This window comes from Typopeltis vanoorti, chromosome 8 (genome assembly GCF_054136105.1).
Source record: "Typopeltis vanoorti isolate ZY-2024b chromosome 8, IOZ_Tvanoo_1.0, whole genome shotgun sequence".
NCBI classification, from domain to species: Eukaryota; Metazoa; Arthropoda; class Arachnida; order Uropygi; family Thelyphonidae; genus Typopeltis; species Typopeltis vanoorti.
Window position 1 is genome coordinate 110248718 of NC_143556.1, and position 19605 is coordinate 110268322.

The 19605-nt window shown below is 37.9% G+C and overlaps 1 protein-coding gene across 2 annotated transcripts in view; it reads right to left on the bottom strand.

Annotated features, from left to right (window-relative positions):
* LOC150104282 (non-selective voltage-gated ion channel VDAC2-like) overlaps positions 1-19605 on the bottom strand; it is a 142761-nt gene that overhangs the window by 66919 nt on the left and 56237 nt on the right. For both annotated transcript variants that reach the window (XM_090396885.1, XM_090396884.1), the window contains one exon: positions 16482-16616. In XM_090396885.1, coding sequence (XP_090253011.1) covers positions 16482-16616 — 135 coding nt within the window. The remainder of the gene's footprint in view (positions 1-16481; positions 16617-19605) is intronic.

The following is a 19605-nucleotide window of genomic DNA, read 5'->3' on the forward strand; positions in this document are numbered from 1 at the left end:
TAAAATGAGAACCAACATCAGCCTCTTGTAATATGGATTCACATAAAAAAAAAGTGAGCATCCCACTGAAGAGGAAAAAATATGTACTAATGTTTAAAAAGAATGAAAGTCCAACAACTCTCAGATATGAAGTGTAAACACACACACGCCCTTGAATAACACAGGGGTTAGAAATCCCCCTCCCTCCACAGCACAGTCAAAAATCTGCATATAACTTTCGACTCATCAAAAACTTAACTACTGGAAGCCTTACCGATAACATAAACAGTCAATTGACACATGTCATCTCAAAAGTAATGTCATTTTTTTTTTTTTTTGGTATTAAGTTTTGAAAAGATATCTCATTTGCTAATTTAATCAAATATATATATTCCCCATTTGAATCAATAACACTTCCAACATTGTGAAAACTTCATAACGCCATTTTGATAGAATTCAGGAGGCTCGGAGGCAAAGAAGTTGTATAGGCTCAATTTCAGTGCCTCTAATGTATCATATGGTTTTTCATTAATGAAATGTTGCAAACTTCGAAATAAGTGATAATCTGAAGATGCAAGATCAGGAGAATACGGAGGATGTGGAAGCTTTTCCCAGCTGAGTTCCCTCAAAAACAACACCCTTTCAAATGACCAGAGAACACCTCTTTTCTTTCAGTTTTTCATTCAATTGATCAAGTTCTTCACAGCAAACCTTCACCTGTGATTGTTTGGGTTTGTGGCAAAAGTTAAAAGTGTATAATTAATACCAGCCATATACCAAATGCTTAACAAAACCTTCTCAGGGTGAAGGTCTTGCTTTGGCTGAGGTTTAGCTTGTTCTCCTAGATGAACAAACCTTGGGCACTTAATATTCTTGTAAAGTATTCAATTTTCATCACCGGTGACTACACAACTCAAAATCTGAGACAGAACCTCTCAAGAATGAACAGAAGAGCAGAAGTTGACTTACTCTCTTCGATTGTTGTTCATCAGTTCATGAGGAACCCACTTGCCGAGCTTAACAAATCTTCTACAGCTGCATTGGCATTTCTTGCGATAGTGGCAACCAATGTATCGTTATTGAAAGAGACAGGGTGTCCAGAGCGAAGGGAGTCTTTCAAACTAAAGTCCCCTTGTCAAAATTTTTTGAACCATTGCTGGCACTTTCGCATATTCAAAATATTATTGCCAAACACTTCTTGCACAATTTTTTTTACAATCTTAGTAGCATTGTTGCATTTTTAAAACTCATACAGGATAATGTGCTCTTCAGTGACCTCCATAGTAATAAAGGGTTATTTCAACAATAACTACTGTATGATGTTCTTGCATAGTGGAATTCTTTAGAATGGGGCAGGCTCAGCATAGCAGTACTCATAAAGCTATAAAAATTCATGTTTAGACAAGCTGAGACACATTTGAACAAGTACAGTATAAAAAACGACTTGCTATATGTATTCATCATCATCACCAAATTCCTGCCATGTACTCTCAAGGGCCAGGATATGATAGTACTACATGAAAAGTTTACATTATTACTAACTTCCTATCTGCAATTTTCCTCCAAATCAGTCTGTTACTTGTCAAGATTCCAACATTACCAGATATATTTCTATCGTCTAAGGCACTTTGTACCGTGCCAATCCACCTATATCTTGATCTTCCTCTGGGTCGTTTTCCTGCCAACTTGGCAGAGAACACTTGTTTGGGTAATCTTTCCTTGCCTATTCTGTTTAAGTTACCATACTACCTGAGATTAGCTCTGCTAATGCATTCCTGGATGCCGACAATCTCAAGTTCTTTCCTAATATTCTCGTTTTTAATATAATATGGCCATTAATGCCATCTGTTCATGCCTCTAATCTTTCTCAGGACTCTCATATCTGCAGTCTCTAGTCTTTGGTCAAGTGTTTTACTTCTGACCCAGCTCTCAGATCCATAAGTTAAAACTGTCTTGTATACAACTAATTTAGTGGTCTGACTAATTTCTCTCTTATTCCATATGAATTTATTCAATTGACTTTCTACCATATCAGCTTTGATGATTCTGTTGTCTATTTCCATATTAAATATGGAAAATTTACCATCTGCACTAAAAATCGTGCCTAAGTAGATGAAAAGCTTTACTTGTTCCATAGGTTCTCCATTCACAACACAGCTGACATTTTCAATGATTCTGCCTATTTTCATTGTCTTTGTCTTTTTATTGCTGACCTTCATACCATATCTATTACAACAGTTATTCAATTTAGTCAGAGAATCTTCCAGACTTGTAGCAGATTTATTTAGAAGTATAACATCATCTGGATAAAGTAAAGACTGACATTAACATCTCCAATTTTGATATCATGTTTAATACCACTTTCCTTCATAATGTGAGCCATATAGATAATGAATAACAGAGGAGATAATGTACATCCTTGTCTCACACCAGATTTAACATTAAACCATCTTCCTGTACTTCCTTCAATTCTAACTGCTGACTTACTACTCAAGTAAAGACTAAGTATTGCTTGATATAATGCCCCATTGACACCATATAACTGTAGCGTATTGAATAGCTTCTCTCTTTTGGCAGCTTGTCATATGCCTTTCCCAAATCGACAAAACTTAAATACAGATCCTTTTTATATTCCCATGATTTCTCCACTATTTGTCGTAAAGTTAAGATCTGATCCTGACAGCCTCTATTTGACCTGAATCCAGCTTGTTCTTCACCAAGCTTTTCTTCCACAATTCTTCTCAACCGTTTCTCAAGTGTACTTGCATATATCTTACCAGGAACACTCAGTAGGGATATACGTCTATAATTCTCACATTCAGTTTTATTTCCCTTTTTATATATGAAAAAGGTACTATGAGAGCTCTACTCCAATCGTCTAGAATTCGTCCCTCTGTCCAGGCATTCTGAACTATGCAATGCAGCCACTGTAAGATGTTTATACCACCATACTTCAGCATTTCTGGCCGAATATTATCTACTCCTGCTGCCTTTCCACATTTCAAGCCTTTGATGTCTTTTTCTACTTCAAGTATGGATATGTATTCCTGACTGCATGCCTGGTCAGAGTTTTTTTTTTTTTTTTTAATCACTGTGCTGTCATCACTGCTTGTTTCGTTTAGCAAATTTTCAAAGTAATTACTCCATACTTCAGGAATATCTTTTTTCCCATTTTCATGTCACCTTTATCATCTCTAAGTCCTTTTACAGCACTCTTTCCTCCATTCCTAAGCTTCTTCAACAACCTCCAGAATATTTTGCCACCTTCTTAATATTTATTTTCTATGTTCTTGCCAAAGTCCTCCCATGACTTTTGTTTAGCTAGTTTTACACACTCTTTAGCTTTCTTACATTTGTCTCTGTATTCTCTAAGAGCACAAGCTGACTTATTTGCCAAGAACTTTTGATATGCTTTCTTCTTTTCCTTCACTGCCTCTTTAACGTCCTGTGTCCACCATGGAGTTCTGATTTTTCTATCCTTGCAGACAACCTCACCTCATGCCTCTCTGGCTGAATCAATCAGGGTTTTCTTCAACGCTTGCCACTGAATCTCCAAGGTTTGGTTCCTGTTCTCAAACTCTTTCATTTTTTTCTTCAATAATCTTTGTGTATTTTAGTCTACAGTTCACATCTGAGAGTTGCTCAACTTTTATTTGCTTTAAAACTTTCTTACATGTCATTCTTTTCAATATGAAATTCAATTTTATCCTGCTGAAGACTAAATAGCAATCACTTCCAATTTCAAATCCTCTGTACACTCTGGTGTCCTGTACCAGGGAGAAAATGAAAGGGAGAACATGATTACTGAATAGTACAGAAAAATGACAAAATTGAAACTGAAATAGAAAAACAAACATAAAAACATGAACAATCCCCAAAATGACAAATGAAACTGTACATTCTGTACAGGTGATTAAAAAAAAAAAAATGAAAACATTTCTTTACCTTTTATCCTGTTGTTGGCTTGCACACTGGAAGGGGTGTTGCAAGGAGGGAGAGACTGACTTAATGGAAAGAGGAGGCAGGACAGGCTGCAGAAGGTGTAGGAGATACTGCAAGTGCAACCGAAGAAGATGGAGAGGCTGGAAGAGGAACTGAAGAGACAGTTGAGGAACCAGCACCTGCTGCAGGCCTCTCTACCTTCATGAAAAAACGTTCCAGGCTAGTCTGGAATATACCATCCTCTTCTCTTCGTATACCTCCCTATAACACTGCAGGCAATCCATAACCCCTCGGAAGACCTTTGTGTACCTAGCAGCGTTGGGATCCTCAGCCTCAAACTTGGCCAACCCATCCTTAATGAGGGCAAAACCTTCTGCCAAGCCCTTGGTGGTGAATCTCCTGGGTTCAGGGTTTGGAACCGTTTCCTCCTCGATCAGCTGCTTCTCTAACTGAATGAGGTCTTCTGCTTACAACTCCTCCCCATGAGATGCCAGAAGCTCTGTGACATCTTCGGCCTCCACTTCCAAATTTATCTGCTTCCCCAGGGCAACAACCTTCTCTGTGACAGCCTCATCTCCTCACAGCCATAAAAATCATTCACAAACTGGGGACACAGTTTTTTCCTCACACCATTCAAATTTGTCTGCTTCACTTCATCCCAAGCATGCTCGATGTTTTGTATGGCATTATAAATGCTATACTATTTCCAAAAGTCTTTGAGGGTTAAGTTCCTGTCTTTTTCAGTTGCCCTGAAAGTCTCAACAAATGTCCTGCAGAGGTAGTAGGCCTTAAAGGAAACAATAACACCCTGATCCATAGGCTGTAAAAGGGCTGTGGTGTTTGATTGAAGGTAAACCACCTTAACATTAGGGTGAAAGTCATCCAAGCGGGCAGGGTGACCAGGGGCATTGTCTAGCACTAACAATGCCTTAAAGGGTACCCAAAGGGTATCCAAAAACGCGCTAGCCAAAGACCCTTGGCTGTACATTACCTCTGAACTTCTGGCAGAAAATGGTTGGTCTTCCAGCCAAAGAACAAGAAGTCTTTCCATCTCAATCATGAGCCTACTATGTTTTTTTTGTAATCACAGTCAATTTCATGGGCACCAATCCTTTCACATGTTCAACGATGCGAACTTTATCCTTGATAATAGTCCCGACTGTGGAACGACTTAAGTTTCAACGCAGCTGATGTTCGTTGGCATTTCTCCTTTTTTGCCCTTTTAATAATGTCTAATTTTACTTCTAATGTAATGGCTTTCCTTTCCTTCGACACACTGCCATCGGAAGAGTCTGCGTTATGTTTGGGAGCCATATTGAAGGGTAAAAAGTCACAAAAAAAAAACACAAACACAAAAGTGAGAGAGTGGATATAAACAAAGCACGCGGTACCCAAAGAGTGTATGCTGGGACCCAAGCGACGCCACCTCTCTCAAACAAACGCCGCCTAACGGCGTATTCTTCCACCGCACTCACAAACAAGTTTGCCTGCGACGTTTGAATTTTACGTCGTGCTACTTCAAGTCGAAATTTATTTTTTAAATTATTTATGGGATTACCGCCATAAAGTCGAAACGACGCATGTCGAGGACGACATAGGTTGAGGATCCCCTGTAATGTGTTTATCAATACCATAAGTTTATGTTGTCTGTTTACAAGATGAATTGTCTGTCTACATCAATATTGTCTTATATGATACAAAACACTGTACATGTTATAGTATTATTAACACTAGACATAAAAAATAAAAAGATAATGTGAAAAGAAATTCATATTTATTTACAGGTATAATGATTCACGTTGTTAATGATGCAGCAATATGATTGCTTTATGGTAACCTAGTGTAATTGACACAATTGCTTCATGGTAGCCTAGCCTATACACTAATGAATGAATCATTATAAAATTTTTATTTTTATACTAATAAATTTCAACCAATAACAGGTAATTTTATGCAGCTATGATTTAATACTGCATCTTTGTATTTGTTTATATTTCTCCTGACTGCGAATGGACCACGTATGGTCTGTAAGTGTTGAGGTGGTTAAGTTTTGATAAATTTTAACTTTTTATAAGAGATTTGTGTATATTTTATGGTAGTAAATGGTAAAATAGACTAGTATCTACATATATTTTATACATTCATGACATACCTAACTTTTCTTTAATTTTTTAGATATTTCTGGGCCTGTGAGTTTTTTCAAATTGTCACAATTCTCAAAATAAATCCGCATGTAAGTGGAGCTGTAAAATTCAAACCACTGTTGTTCAAGGTCAACTGTGTGTGTGTGTGTGTGTGTATAAATGACTGAAAAAAAGGTGGGGGGAGGGAGTGAAAGAACGGAAACTAATGAGACAGTGGCAAAATCTGAAAAACTAATTATTCCAGGGAAGCATGGGGTTAAATTATGTGCAAATAAAGAAATATAAGAACTTCATGGTGGACTCAGAAAGCTAAATTAGTAGTCCATGCAAAAATGAAATTATATAAAAAGTTTCTAGCTAGTAATTCAACATGTGCTCCTTGAGAATAAGAAGGAAAATGAAGGATTGCTAAATGTGTAAAACTAGCTGAACAAAAACCATGGCAAGATTTTGGAGAGAACACAGCAGATAAATATCAAAGGCAGCAAAATGTTTTGGAGGTTACTAAGAAAGATCATAGAAAGAAGAATAAGTACTACAACAAAAGTGATCAAAATTCATACAGGTGATACAGAAGCTGATAGGAATATTATGGATAATCTGCCAGCCCAGCTGGCTGAGTGGTTAATGCTAATAGCTTCCCCAATAAATCATGGGTTCAAATCCAACACCAAGCATGGATGTTTATGAATGTCCCAGGTAGATGAATTTCAGCAGCTGGTGTGAGACCACAACCCCCATTTACTGGAGGCCTGAGAAGGTTTGAAGAAATTCAATGTTTGGTCTCTAGAATAAGTTTTCTGCATTACCTAACCTTTACCCAATACCAGAGTAGTAATGTATGACAGGTTTTAAAATGACAACTTTTCAGGGGAAAGATTCATATTAAAAAAAAAAAAAAAAAATCCTAAAGATTTTCCACAAACAAATTTGTCTTTTGATTAATTTTATATTTTGTTATTTATGTATTAATATGGTATTAACACCATATTAATGCACAGATTGAATAACATGGACCAAGATTTTCCACAAACAAATTTGTCTTCTGATTAATTTTATATTTTGTTATTTATGTATGTTTATGCCTCGCTGTCCAATTTTCCATCATCACTACTTAAAATTAGCACCCTTTCAAAAAGTTGTTCATCTAAATGATGGATGTTGAATACCAAAGATATTCTTTCCTTTTCCTGATTTCTAGTATTAAATAAATCATCTTTACTCATTAACTTAAGATCTCATCAATTTCAGCAACACCAATTACAAGACTAGGAAGGCCTTTAGGTAACCTTATTTTATTTCAGAAAATGCCCAATCTAGGCTGCTCTGATTAGTTTAAGGTACCATATCATAAAAACATTGCACTTTGAATGCTAACTGGCATCCTTTTTCCGATTCCAAGGAGAAATGAACGTCATGCTGAGGTATTTGTAGTAAGCAATAACATCCAAAAATATGAGAATCTGCAAAACTTTTTTTTTTTTTTTTTCCACCAGTTCTTTTCACAAAGTATACCACACAAGTTACTTCTCAGTAACTCAACCCATTATCATGTTAAAGTCCTACGGAATACCTTCCTCCCTCAGTCAATTTCAACCTTATGTGCTTGCAATTATAACATCACAACAAGACAACCCTAGGACTAAACTTCTTTTCCAAGGACAGACAACTTTCCTCATTCAAGCATTTGCTCTGATCAACTAATAAAATTATTCATTCTCGTCCTAACAAAATTACAGACAACTATCCAAGTCCTAGTTTTCCAATAAATGTCGAGCCAGCCCAACAAAAAGGTAAGGGGAAATGGATCTCTTGAGAGAGAGAATTACATGTGAAGTGAAGATTTTAAGTTATTCAAGGTTTTGTCAAATGGTAGGATGAATGCAAAAGTAATAACTTTTTTATGTGGCTCCCACAAATGAAAGGCATATAAAACCTATAGTATATTCATACAATGGGTGGGCTAAGAATCCCCCCCCTCATTTTTTATTAATCTTATTTTTTTTAGTTTTGTCACTTTACTTTTTACATAATCTAGAAACCCTGCTCTAGAGATCAAACATGGAACTTTTTTCAAGCTATTTCATGCCTCCAATAAGTGGGACACTAGTCTCACACTGGGCAATGAATTTCATCTCCAACCTAAATTTCATCTCTCAATAGCAGTATGGGTTCCATCAATTTCTCTACCAAAGCAGGAAGTGTTCCACGATTCTATTTTATTACCTTTTATCTCAAATACATAAATGATCTCTCACAAGCATCTTATCCATAGAAGTTTGAAGAGAAGACATTCTGATAGGGGTGCTTAAGGGTTGAGAGTTTATTTTTCACTTGGTTAGAGTATAATAAATTTAGTTTAATCCTTTATCTAAGTGTGAGCAAACAAAGTTTGCGCCTGAAAGTATCTTCAGGACTAAGGTAAGGTGGTACAACACCAGGGCACTCCTTGCAAAGGTGGAGCAAGCTACCAACACTCCTATCTCAGTATCTCCCATAATGCAAAACACATCTCCTTGCGGATATGTCTAATGTTATGCATTAAGGGAAGGGCCACAACCCAGACTAGTTTCGACCTTTATTGAGGTCTCTTCAGTGGGAGCCAGGCCCAAGTGGAGATACCAGGCAGAAGCATTAGCAGGTCATCTCTACCTATAGGAGTTGCCAAATGGTGTGCCACCCTTTTTTAATAAATTACTCTGGATTTAGAGAAAGATGTTGAAAGTTTATTTTTCACTTGGTTAGAGTATAATAAATTTAGTTTAATCCTTTATCCAAGTGTGAGCAAACAAAGTTTGCGCCTGAAAGTATCTTCAGGACTGAGGTAAGGTGGTAACAACACCAGGGCACTCCTTGCAAAGGTGGAGCAAGCTACCAACACTCCTATCTCAGTATCTCCCATAATGCAAAACACATCTCCTTGTGGATATGTCTAATGTTATGCATTAAGGGAAGGGCCACAACCCAGACTAATTTCGATCTTTATTGAGGTCTCTTCAGTGGGAGCCAGGCCCAGGTGCAAAATTTGTTTGCTCACACTTTATTATACTCTAACCAAGTGAAAAATAAACTTTCAACATCTTTCTCTAAATCCAGAGTAATTTATTAAAAAAGGGTGGCACACCATTTGGCAACTCCTATAGGTAGAGATGACCTGCTAATGCTTCTGCCTGGTATCTCCACTTGGGCCTGGCTCCCACTGAAGAGACCTCAATAAAGGTCGAAACTAGTCTGGGCTGTGGCCCTTCCCTTAATGCATAACATTAGACATATCCGTAAGGAGATGTGTTTTGCATTATGGGAGATACTGAGATAGGAGTGTTGGTATCTTGATCCACCTTTGCAAGGAGTGCCCTGGTGTTGTACCACCTTACCCCAGTCCTGAAGATACTTTCAGGCACAAACTTTGTTTGCTCACACTTGGATAAAGGATTAAACTAAATTTATTATGGTGCTTAAGGGTCAAAGCTGTATAACTGAGAGGAGACTTCCACATAGCCTTTAAAGGAATGCGGAGAACCGACCAGGGCTTCTGACCTAATGTCCAATCCTCACCTTCTCGTGGTGCACCCTGTTGGGTATCTACCTGGATACTGAACGAACAAGGATGGGCTGGCAATTTGGGATTTAGCCGACCAAATTGTATTCCTATTGGTTAAACCAAAATAGAAAATGATGGTACAACATGACAAAATTTCCTGCCAAGCATGGTGGCAGACCATGGATATGAAGCCTGACGTGAGTTTTCTTTATAAAATGGAAAAACTTCATGCTCACATTTGGCTGATGAATAATAAGCAAGTTTAGGAAGGAATGTTTGGCTAAAAGAATACAGAGAAAAATGGAAGAGAGCTAAGCCATGTGTGAAAGTAGCTAAACAAAAGTCATAGGAAGATTTTGTTAAGAATACAGGAAATAAATATCAGGAAGGTAGCAAAATAAAGCCTATTGAAAAAAACCAAGAAATAGAAAAAAGAGTACTGTAAAAGGAATCAAACATGATAGAGGTGACATGAAAACTGACGATAAGGATATCCTAGATGTCTGGAGTAACCATGGATATGAAGCCTGAAGTGAGTTTTCTTTATAAAATGAAAAAACATAATGGTCACATTTGGCTGATGAAGAATAAGCAAGTTTAGGAAGGAATGTTTGGCTAAAAGAATACAGAGAAAAATGGAAGAGAGCTAAGCCATGTGTGAAAGTAGCTAAACAAAAGTCATAGGAAGATTTTGTTAAGAATACAGGAAATAAATATCAGGAAGGTAGCAAAATAAAGCCTATTGAAAAAAACCAAGAAATAGAAAAAAGAGTACTGTAAAAGGAATCAAACATGATAGAGGTGACATGAAAACTGACGATAAGGATATCCTAGATGTCTGGAGTAACCATGGATATGAAGCCTGAAGTGAGTTTTCTTTATAAAATGAAAAAACATAATGGTCACATTTGGCTGATGAAGAATAAGCAAGTTTAGGAAGGAATGTTTGGCTAAAAGAATACAGAGAAAAATGGAAGAGAGCTAAGCCATGTGTGAAAGTAACTAAACAAAAGTCATAAGAAGATTTTGTTAAGAATATAGGAAATAAATTTAAAGGAAACGAGCAGTGACAGAACCATACCAGAAAATTTTCAAGAGGAATGCAAAGAGGAGCCTATCAATACTTAAGGTAGAAAAAGCCATCAATAACTTGAAATGTGGAAAGGCAGCTGGAATAGACAATATTTGACAAGAAATACTTAAGTATCAAGGTATAAAAGTTCTGCAGTGGCTACACTGCATAATTCAGAGGGATTTGTTTGAAAGACCAATTTCAGATGACTGAAGTAGTGCTCTCATAGTTCCCATCTACAAAAAAGGGAATAAAACAATGTGAGAATTACAGAGGAATTTCTCTACTAAGTGTTTCAGGTAACATTTATGCAAGCATACCTGAAAAGAGGTTGAGAAAGAATATGGAAGAGAAACTTATTGAAAAACTATTTCCCTGAACAAGCTGAGTTCAGGCTGAACAGAGGTTGTCAAGATCAGATTTTTATTTTACAACAAATAGTAGAGAAATCGTCAGAAAACAATAATCTGTACTTAAGTTTTGTAGATCTGGAAAACAAATACAAGGTGCCCAGAGAAAATCTTTTCAAAATACTACAATTATATTGGGTAAATGGAACATTATTTATTATTAAGAGAGACCTCCAGCGAGTCAAGAACTCATTGAGGGAGGCCATACTATTCGCAAGAGCAGTCATACCTGTCCTTGAATTCATTCATGCTACTTGCACACACAGCATCCAACAGGAATCTCTTCTAACTGCAAACTATCTATGAGAGAAAAATCTACCCCCCCCACTCTTGACGGAATTCATTCTCAACTTCCATGGATACCCTCGAGTCTTTCCCTACCCTCCATAAAATGAAAAATTCTATGTACCGAAATTCTGTATAACCCTTTTAGAAGTTTGTAAGTCTCAATCATATCACACCCTCTTTCTCCTGTTTGCAGCATACAAATTCTCAATCTGTCTTTATAATCAGTATTCCACAATGCTGATATTATTTTTGACATTCCTCTCCTTTGCACTCTCTCCACTGTATCAGGATCACCAAAGAAACCAGACCAGCATGCAATAGCAAGTGAGGTCTTATCAATGTCTTGCAGACTTCATTATCTTTACATATCAAGGTTCGTTTCAGCATTACCATTATTCTCGTAGTTGTATTTACAATTTTTGCTATATGATCCTTGAACTTCAACTTTCTGTCTACTAAAACCCCCAAGATCTCTAAGGCTGATTAATTTCTTCTAGCATAATCCCATCAAAATGCATGATCTTACATTTATTAACACTGAAATGACAGTCATTTTCACATGGCCACAACACCAGCCTATTCAAATCATTCTGCAAGTACTGTATATCAGTAGCACTCCTGATTATTCTACCTATTTTTGCATCATCAGCAAAGCTGTATATTGCATGTGAAATCTTTCCATTAGTATCTGTCAGCCATGGCTGCTATTAGTACCCCATAGTATAGGGTACTAATACCAGCCATGTGCATTAATATGGTACTAACACCATATTAATGCACAGATTGAATAACATGGACCAAGGACTGATCCTTGAAGCACACCACTGGTTACCTGAATCTTGCAGATTCACACCCCCCATAGTATCTGTCAGCCAGCCATCCTCTTATATCCATGACAATAGCTTCCAATCCCATATTCTCCAATTTATGCAACAGTATTCAATGGTATATTCTGTCAAAAGACTTAGCAAAAGTATCATGGTGTATCCATTTCCCTTGTCCAACTCAGGTAACATTATTATAAAATGTGAGCAAGTTCCTAAAATTTAACCTTCCCTTAGTAAACCCATGCTGTTCATTGCAAAGTAGAGATTCTCTGTCAACCATTTCAAAATGCAAGTCCTAACCAACTTTTCCAAAATCTTCACCACCACTCCTGAGATACTGATTGGTCGATAGTTCGATACATCGGTCTTTGCACCATCCTTGTGGAATGGGATTACCATACATTCTTTCCACTCCTGTGGATTCTTCCCTGTTTTGAGACACCAATTATATAGCCTGGTCAAGGGAATAGCCAGTTCAGTTGAACACTGTTTCAGCATCTCCATGCTAATATCCCATCAATTCCTATTGAAGAATTCTTATTCAGTTTGTGCAACAGCTCAAGTACTTCATCCTCATACAGTGAAGATATTATGGTGAGTTCAATGTTGCATATAACAGACTTTTAGCAAAATGGCTGCATCATTAATTGAACCATCACTTCTGCATTAGACACCTGCATTCAGTAGTTATTTTTTCAAATTCATTCTTTTTTACTTCCTGCATAACGATAGAATTCCTTTGGGTTGTCTTTAATTTGCAGAGCTAGTTTCTTTTTATACAACACTTGCAACCCTTCTGGCATGCTGCTTATAATTATCATTACTGACATCACCCTTATGCACATGATATTCCTTTCACATAATCTTTTTCTTAGGAATTTCTGACTTAATTAGATTACATAATCATTTCACTCTTACTTTATTTATTCTTCAAAGTTTAGTGATATCTTTCAAGTATTTTTTAACACTTCCCATGTAGTCAATATCCTTCCCATCTAAGAAATGATACCATGGCACAGAACCCGACATAATCCTCAGGTGGTCACAGAATTCTTTGTTCATTGCTCATTATATGGAAGCATACATAGTCTATATTTAAGATGTCAGTCAGCAGTTAGAATTGAAGGAAACCAAGAAGATGGTCTGATGTAAAATCAGGGGTAAGACAAGGATGCACATTACCTCCACTCTTATTCAAGATCTATATGGATCACATGAAAGAAAGTGGCATCAGGCCAGATATTAGAATTGGATATGTCAAACTTAGATCTTTGCTTTATGCAGATGATGATGATGTACTTCTAAACACATCTAGTGAAAACTCCAGCTGCATTCTGAATGAAGATCCTAACGAACAAGTAAAATATTTCAGTTATTTAGACAAAATTTTTAGTGAAGAGCAAGTTAAATCTGGAAATAAACAAAATAAACAAAGATTGTATGATGGGTAAGTAAAAAAAATTATATGGAATAAAAGAAAAATTAACCAAGCTAGCAATATACAAGACAGTGTTCAAATCAGTTTTAAGTTATGGATCTGATAGTTAGGGTAAAAATAATGCACTTGATTACAGACTAAAGACCACAGATATGAGGGTTCTGTGAAAAATTAGAGTGAACTGATAGTATAAATGGCAGAATCATATTAAAAATGAAGTTATTAGAAGGGAAGTTGATGTTGTTCGCATTCAAAAATGTGTCAGCAAAGCTAATAAAAGGTGATATGGCCACTTAAATAGAATGGAGGATGAAAGGATGGCAAAACAATGACAAGGTGACAGGAAAGAGACCTAGAAGACAAAGGCGTAGGGATTGCTTCAGTCAGTTAGATATGACAATATTGAAGTGCTTACAAGTAATAGACTAATTTGGAGGAGAAGATTAATAATAATGTAAACTTAATCATGTAGTGCTGTTATAGCAACCTGAATACCCCATGAGAGTGCATACCAGGAAATTGACGTTTGTCCTTCGATTAAAGGTGCATAGCAATGATCTCTGTAATCAAATACTGAAGTTTAGATAAGAAACCTTGCCATACTAAGAACATCACCAACCTAACTATTATTTTTTTGTATGATGATACAACGGCTGTGAGGCCCCTTTTACAGGGAAGTATGGCACCATCTCAACCCATCCCATTTTATCTGGGCTCGGGGCCAGTATAGCTGATGAATCAAGCCTATGGCTGGGTCTTAAGTATTCCTGACTGCAATCCATGTGTGTCTGTGTGTGTGTTCATTCACGGGGCCTGTTTGCCTGTTCTGTGGGACAAAAAATCCAAGTTTCTAGGTGAAAATACCCCCCACCACCATATGAGACCGGCTAACTCACCTTTAGTTAAAAGAGAGCAGATGAAGGTTCCTCACTTCACTAAGTTGATGGGAATCGAATCCAGGTCTTCCCAACCAAAGAGCTTCAGCTATACCGACTGAGCTACAAAAGCTCACACATAACTGTATCATACAGAGAATTAAGGATGGATGTTGTGGAGTGGTCACTGACCCATGGTAGTACTCTTTTTAAGTTGGTAAAAGTTGTTCCAACATGTGAAGTAGCTCCAATGGATGGCAAAACATAGGAGAAAAGCGATATCTACAAGTAAGTCTTATTGAAGTAGCTAATGTTTCATTTAACAGAATATTCATGAAAAGAGACACAAATCCAGAGGAAATTTGGGTTAGGATGAAGTAAAAAGTCTGGTGTAGGAAACTGTTCACCACACAGCTCACTACAGTTAATTTTTTTCTTTTTAAAATAAAGATATTAAAAAAAAAGTATTTTTTAAGACTGTAGAGCAGTTCAGTTTGTACTGCTCCTTTTTCTTTCTTTCATCCACGATAGACACATTCTCATGTTGATTATCCAGTTGTGTTGCTTGTGCCTTATTTAATTTTTGAATTCATACTGAACATGCCCTTAATAAATAAGCAAAAATTTTATGGGAAATAAAACTAAGTGTTCTTATAGCAAACTAAGTAAGTTTGCTATATGGTTGTGATTTGCACTAAATACATGTAAGGTCAATTATTCCTCCCTTTTATGGGTGCAATTACCAAGTTGTTCTTTTCTAATTTTAATATTTCTATTTGTCTACAAATTTATTGTTCAATGCAATTTGCTGTACACACATCAAATTAGCAGAAATTTTGAAATTAAAAACTATTTAGGAGAAAACTTCTAAATAAAGCATGGTAGCTATATCCCATTGTATGTTGGGATGATTTCTTAGGAGATACATAGACAGTAAGGCCAGATTCTTTTTGCCTTTTCATAGGCACTCAACCTGTTATAAATCACAATACAAATGGGACACAGCAACCAAGTCCTATTTAAGAGAAAATTTTATTTTTAATCACAGCATATCAAGAAATCTATTCGCAACCCCTTAATAGGAACTAGATAAATCTGGAAGTCTAATATGATCTCTTAACAATTTCCATTTTTCCTGGAGGAAAATTGTAGATAGGAAGTTAGTAATGATGTAATTTTTTCATGTAGTACTGTCATATCCTGTACACCCCTTGAGGGTACATGGCAGGAATTTGATGATGATGATGATGATTTTTCCAACAATCATGTAAACAGTGAGGAACTGATGATAACAGAGCCTGTTATCATCAGTTACTCATGCTTTCCTTTTTCATATTTGCATTGTTTATCTGAGATTTTTTATCTTGTATTCTTGGGTTATTATTCTTACCTTGATGAGACAATCAACCACTTGTAAGTAAAATTAATCAGTTTGGTGAATAGTGTAATATTAATGACTAATAAATCTAGGTTTTATATTAACACAGATTCTGTCACTTTTCATCCACATGAAATTATCATACTTATGTTGCGAAATATATGTGGATACATGAAAAATTCAGCCTGAATTTTGAACATCTTATTGCTATTTATTACTTTGTTATTTAACATTTCTAACACTATTTTGAAAAGATGATAGAGTACTTGGTTAACAGTAGTTTGCATCTACTGGTTAATCATCTAGAATTTACAATTTTCTTAAGTTATCCAGACAATGGATGTAAATGTATAAAAAATAATCATGCATTATTTTCTTGGGAGTAGTGGAACCTTTACCATGGAAAATGAGTATTCTATAGCATAGATTTTAAATTTTCCAATAAGTTTTTGTATCACCACTTTTACTGTAGTCATTATGTTCAAAAACATTCAGCTAAACAGAATTAATGCGTATTTAATCTCAACTTGAAAAGTTTTAAAACTAAAAATAAAACACATTTGTTTTATTCCTATTACTGGTCTTACCTAAGTCAGTAATTTTATATTTTGTTTCAAGAGCAGCAGTCACTTTTCCTGTGTCAGCATTGGATAAACCATTAGCTACAAATTCTACACCAGTTGGAGTCTTTGTTTTGCATTCCAACTTGACTAATCCAAAATCTAAAAATAAAATAATAAAGTAATTAACAAGTTTTATATTTCTTTATAGCAATAATCACAAATTATGCTTATGTGCAATTAGAATATTTTATTAAAACATTGCCTTAGAATACTGTTTTCACATGTAGCGCACTCAAAATCACTAAGAAATAGAGGGAAATTCGCTTATAATATGACCATGTCTCACACTCCCTCCAGTCCATTCTCAGAGATGCTATGTTTCTGCATTGTCTTGATTATAGATACTTTCAATGGGATTGTTCTAATGAACAGCCACCACCATTCCTCTGCTTTTCTCTAATCATTTAAGAACTAGAGAAGCCACTCCCCCCCCCCCCCCCACCCCCCCCCCCCCCCACCCCCCCCCCCCCCCACCCCCCCCCCCCCCCACCCCCCCCCCCCCCCACCCCCCCCCCCCCCCACCCCCCCCCCCCCCCACCCCCCCCCCCCCCCACCCCCCCCCCCCCCCACCCCCCCCCCCCCCCACCCCCCCCCCCCCCCACCCCCCCCCCCCCCCACCCCCCCCCCCCCCCACCCCCCCCCCCCCCCACCCCCCCCCCCCCCCACCCCCCCCCCCCCCCACCCCCCCCCCCCCCCACCCCCCCCCCCCCCCACCCCCCCCCCCCCCCACCCCCCCCCCCCCCCACCCCCCCCCCCCCCCACCCCCCCCCCCCCCCACCCCCCCCCCCCCCCACCCCCCCCCCCCCCCACCCCCCCCCCCCCCCACCCCCCCCCCCCCCCACCCCCCCCCCCCCCCACCCCCCCCCCCCCCCACCCCCCCCCCCCCCCACCCCCCCCCCCCCCCACCCCCCCCCCCCCCCACCCACAACAAAGATGGTATGAAAATTCCAAGGATCTGGATGGCACACATTCAGCCAACCTAATTTGAAAGATTCAACACAAGTCAGGACTCTAGCCAATCTGCTATTATTAGAAACCATTCCACTCCAACTGGCTGGAATGATGTTAATATAATGTTAATATATGTATATAGTAGACAACACAAATAATAGGACTTTAGCGCTGATGTATTTTTTTTTTTTTTCCCCACCAGAGGTCAGGCCAACAATTGTGGTAGCGGTTAGTCAGTGTCTTTAACGAACCAGTATGATTGTGGTATAGCTTGTTTCCTGTGTATATTTGTACGCTCCAGAAGATGACCTTAACATAAAGGTCGAAACGTCGAATTGTAAAATTTTAGTAATAGTAAACTAAAGTTTATATTCAAACACGGTAGTTGTCTCCATAATTTCCAAAAATGCATTCGGATCACCGTGCAATTCTAAAAGAAAGGACAAGACAAGCTGCATTACATTTCAAACTGAAAGCTAGAGAAACAATGATTTGATCACATGCTACTCACTGGCATGACCTCTAGTGAAAAAACTAATAATAAAATAGCAACGTTAATACTAAAAAATAGGACATCACTGTTACTGGAAGGAAAACTATCTGTAGGCAAGAATGTTTATTCATGTAATCATAAATTAAATCTAGCTTGATGTAATTTTTTTTTTCCCACACTAGGTCATGCCAGTGAGTAGCATGTGATCAAATCATTGTATCTCTAGCTTTCAGTTTGAAATGTAATGCAGTTTGTCTTGTATATTTATGTATGCTCCAGATGATGATCGAAACGTTGGGATAATAAAAAGAGTTATTCTAACACGGTTGTAGAATCCATAATTTCGAAAATGAATGCTGATCACCGTGTAACACTAAAAGAAAGGATGATGTACCAAATACTATTCAATAGTATATGAGTGAGAACTACAGAGGTGTCAAACTTGGTAATGCAAGCAAAACTGAACAAAAATGCACTGCATCTTTCAAGCACATAAATAAATTTTGAACATAATACAGCTAGCTCATTATAGCAAACAGCAACATAACTTGCTTGCTAAAACTTGAAAAGTCCTGCCCATAGGTATAGTACTAGGCTAAAAAACATGCAAATGTAGTCTGAGTCTGCTATAGGTGAGGAACAACTGCACTTAAAATTTTACTTGAAGAAATGATGAGTTCATATACAGTCAATTCTCATAGAGAACCTATAGGGATTACAGGAATAGTTTGTGCAGTAAATTTTCTTTAAAACAGTAATATACCTCTTGAGGTTTTGGTTGGACATTCTCTATAGTTATACCGAATGATACAATTTTAATGGGCAATCTGCATCCATGGACGCCTTGGATTTTTAAAAATGAACATATGCACATCAAGGCCAGTGGGAATGGTTCCAGTATTTATATTTTACAATCATTAAATTTAATGCACTCTGCTAGAGGAAACTCCATCAATGGACCCGCTACCCATTTGGGGAGGTGTTTAGGGGCAGTGCAAAGAAATGGTTCTGCAAAAGGACGGAAATGGCAACGACAACGGCACCAGACTATGGCTTTAGGCAACTGGAACATCATCTCTCTGACAGGGAAGGAGTTGGAACTGGTCGAGGAAGCCAAGCGTTACTGACTAGACTTAGTTGGGCTTTCTTCGACCAAGAGGAGAGGCTCAGGAACTGTCGACCAGGATAAGGAGTGGAAGCTCTACTACTCTGGTGTGAGCCCAACAATGTCTGCTCAGGCAGGTGTGGGGATACTCACAAGCCCCCAGCTGTCAGACTGTGTTGCTGAGTGGATCCATTCAGGGGGACGGGTATGTGTGTGTTAAGGCTTCATATGAAAAACCATGATTTAATTGTGGTGCAAGCCTATGCACCTAATCTGGAGTCAGAATACTTTGCCTTTCTAGAGGAAGTGGCAGACAGGGAATCAGTCCTGCTAATGGGTGACTTCAATGCACATGTTGGAACAGATGACCAGACATGGAGGGGTGTGGTTGGGAGGAACGGCACCCCTGACCTTAACATGAATAGGTTGCAATTATTGGACTTCTGCTGTACTAACAGCTTGCCAATAACGAATACCTTCTTCCAGCACTGAGAAGTCCATAAGTATACCTGGTACAGGGATACACTAGAACAAAGGTC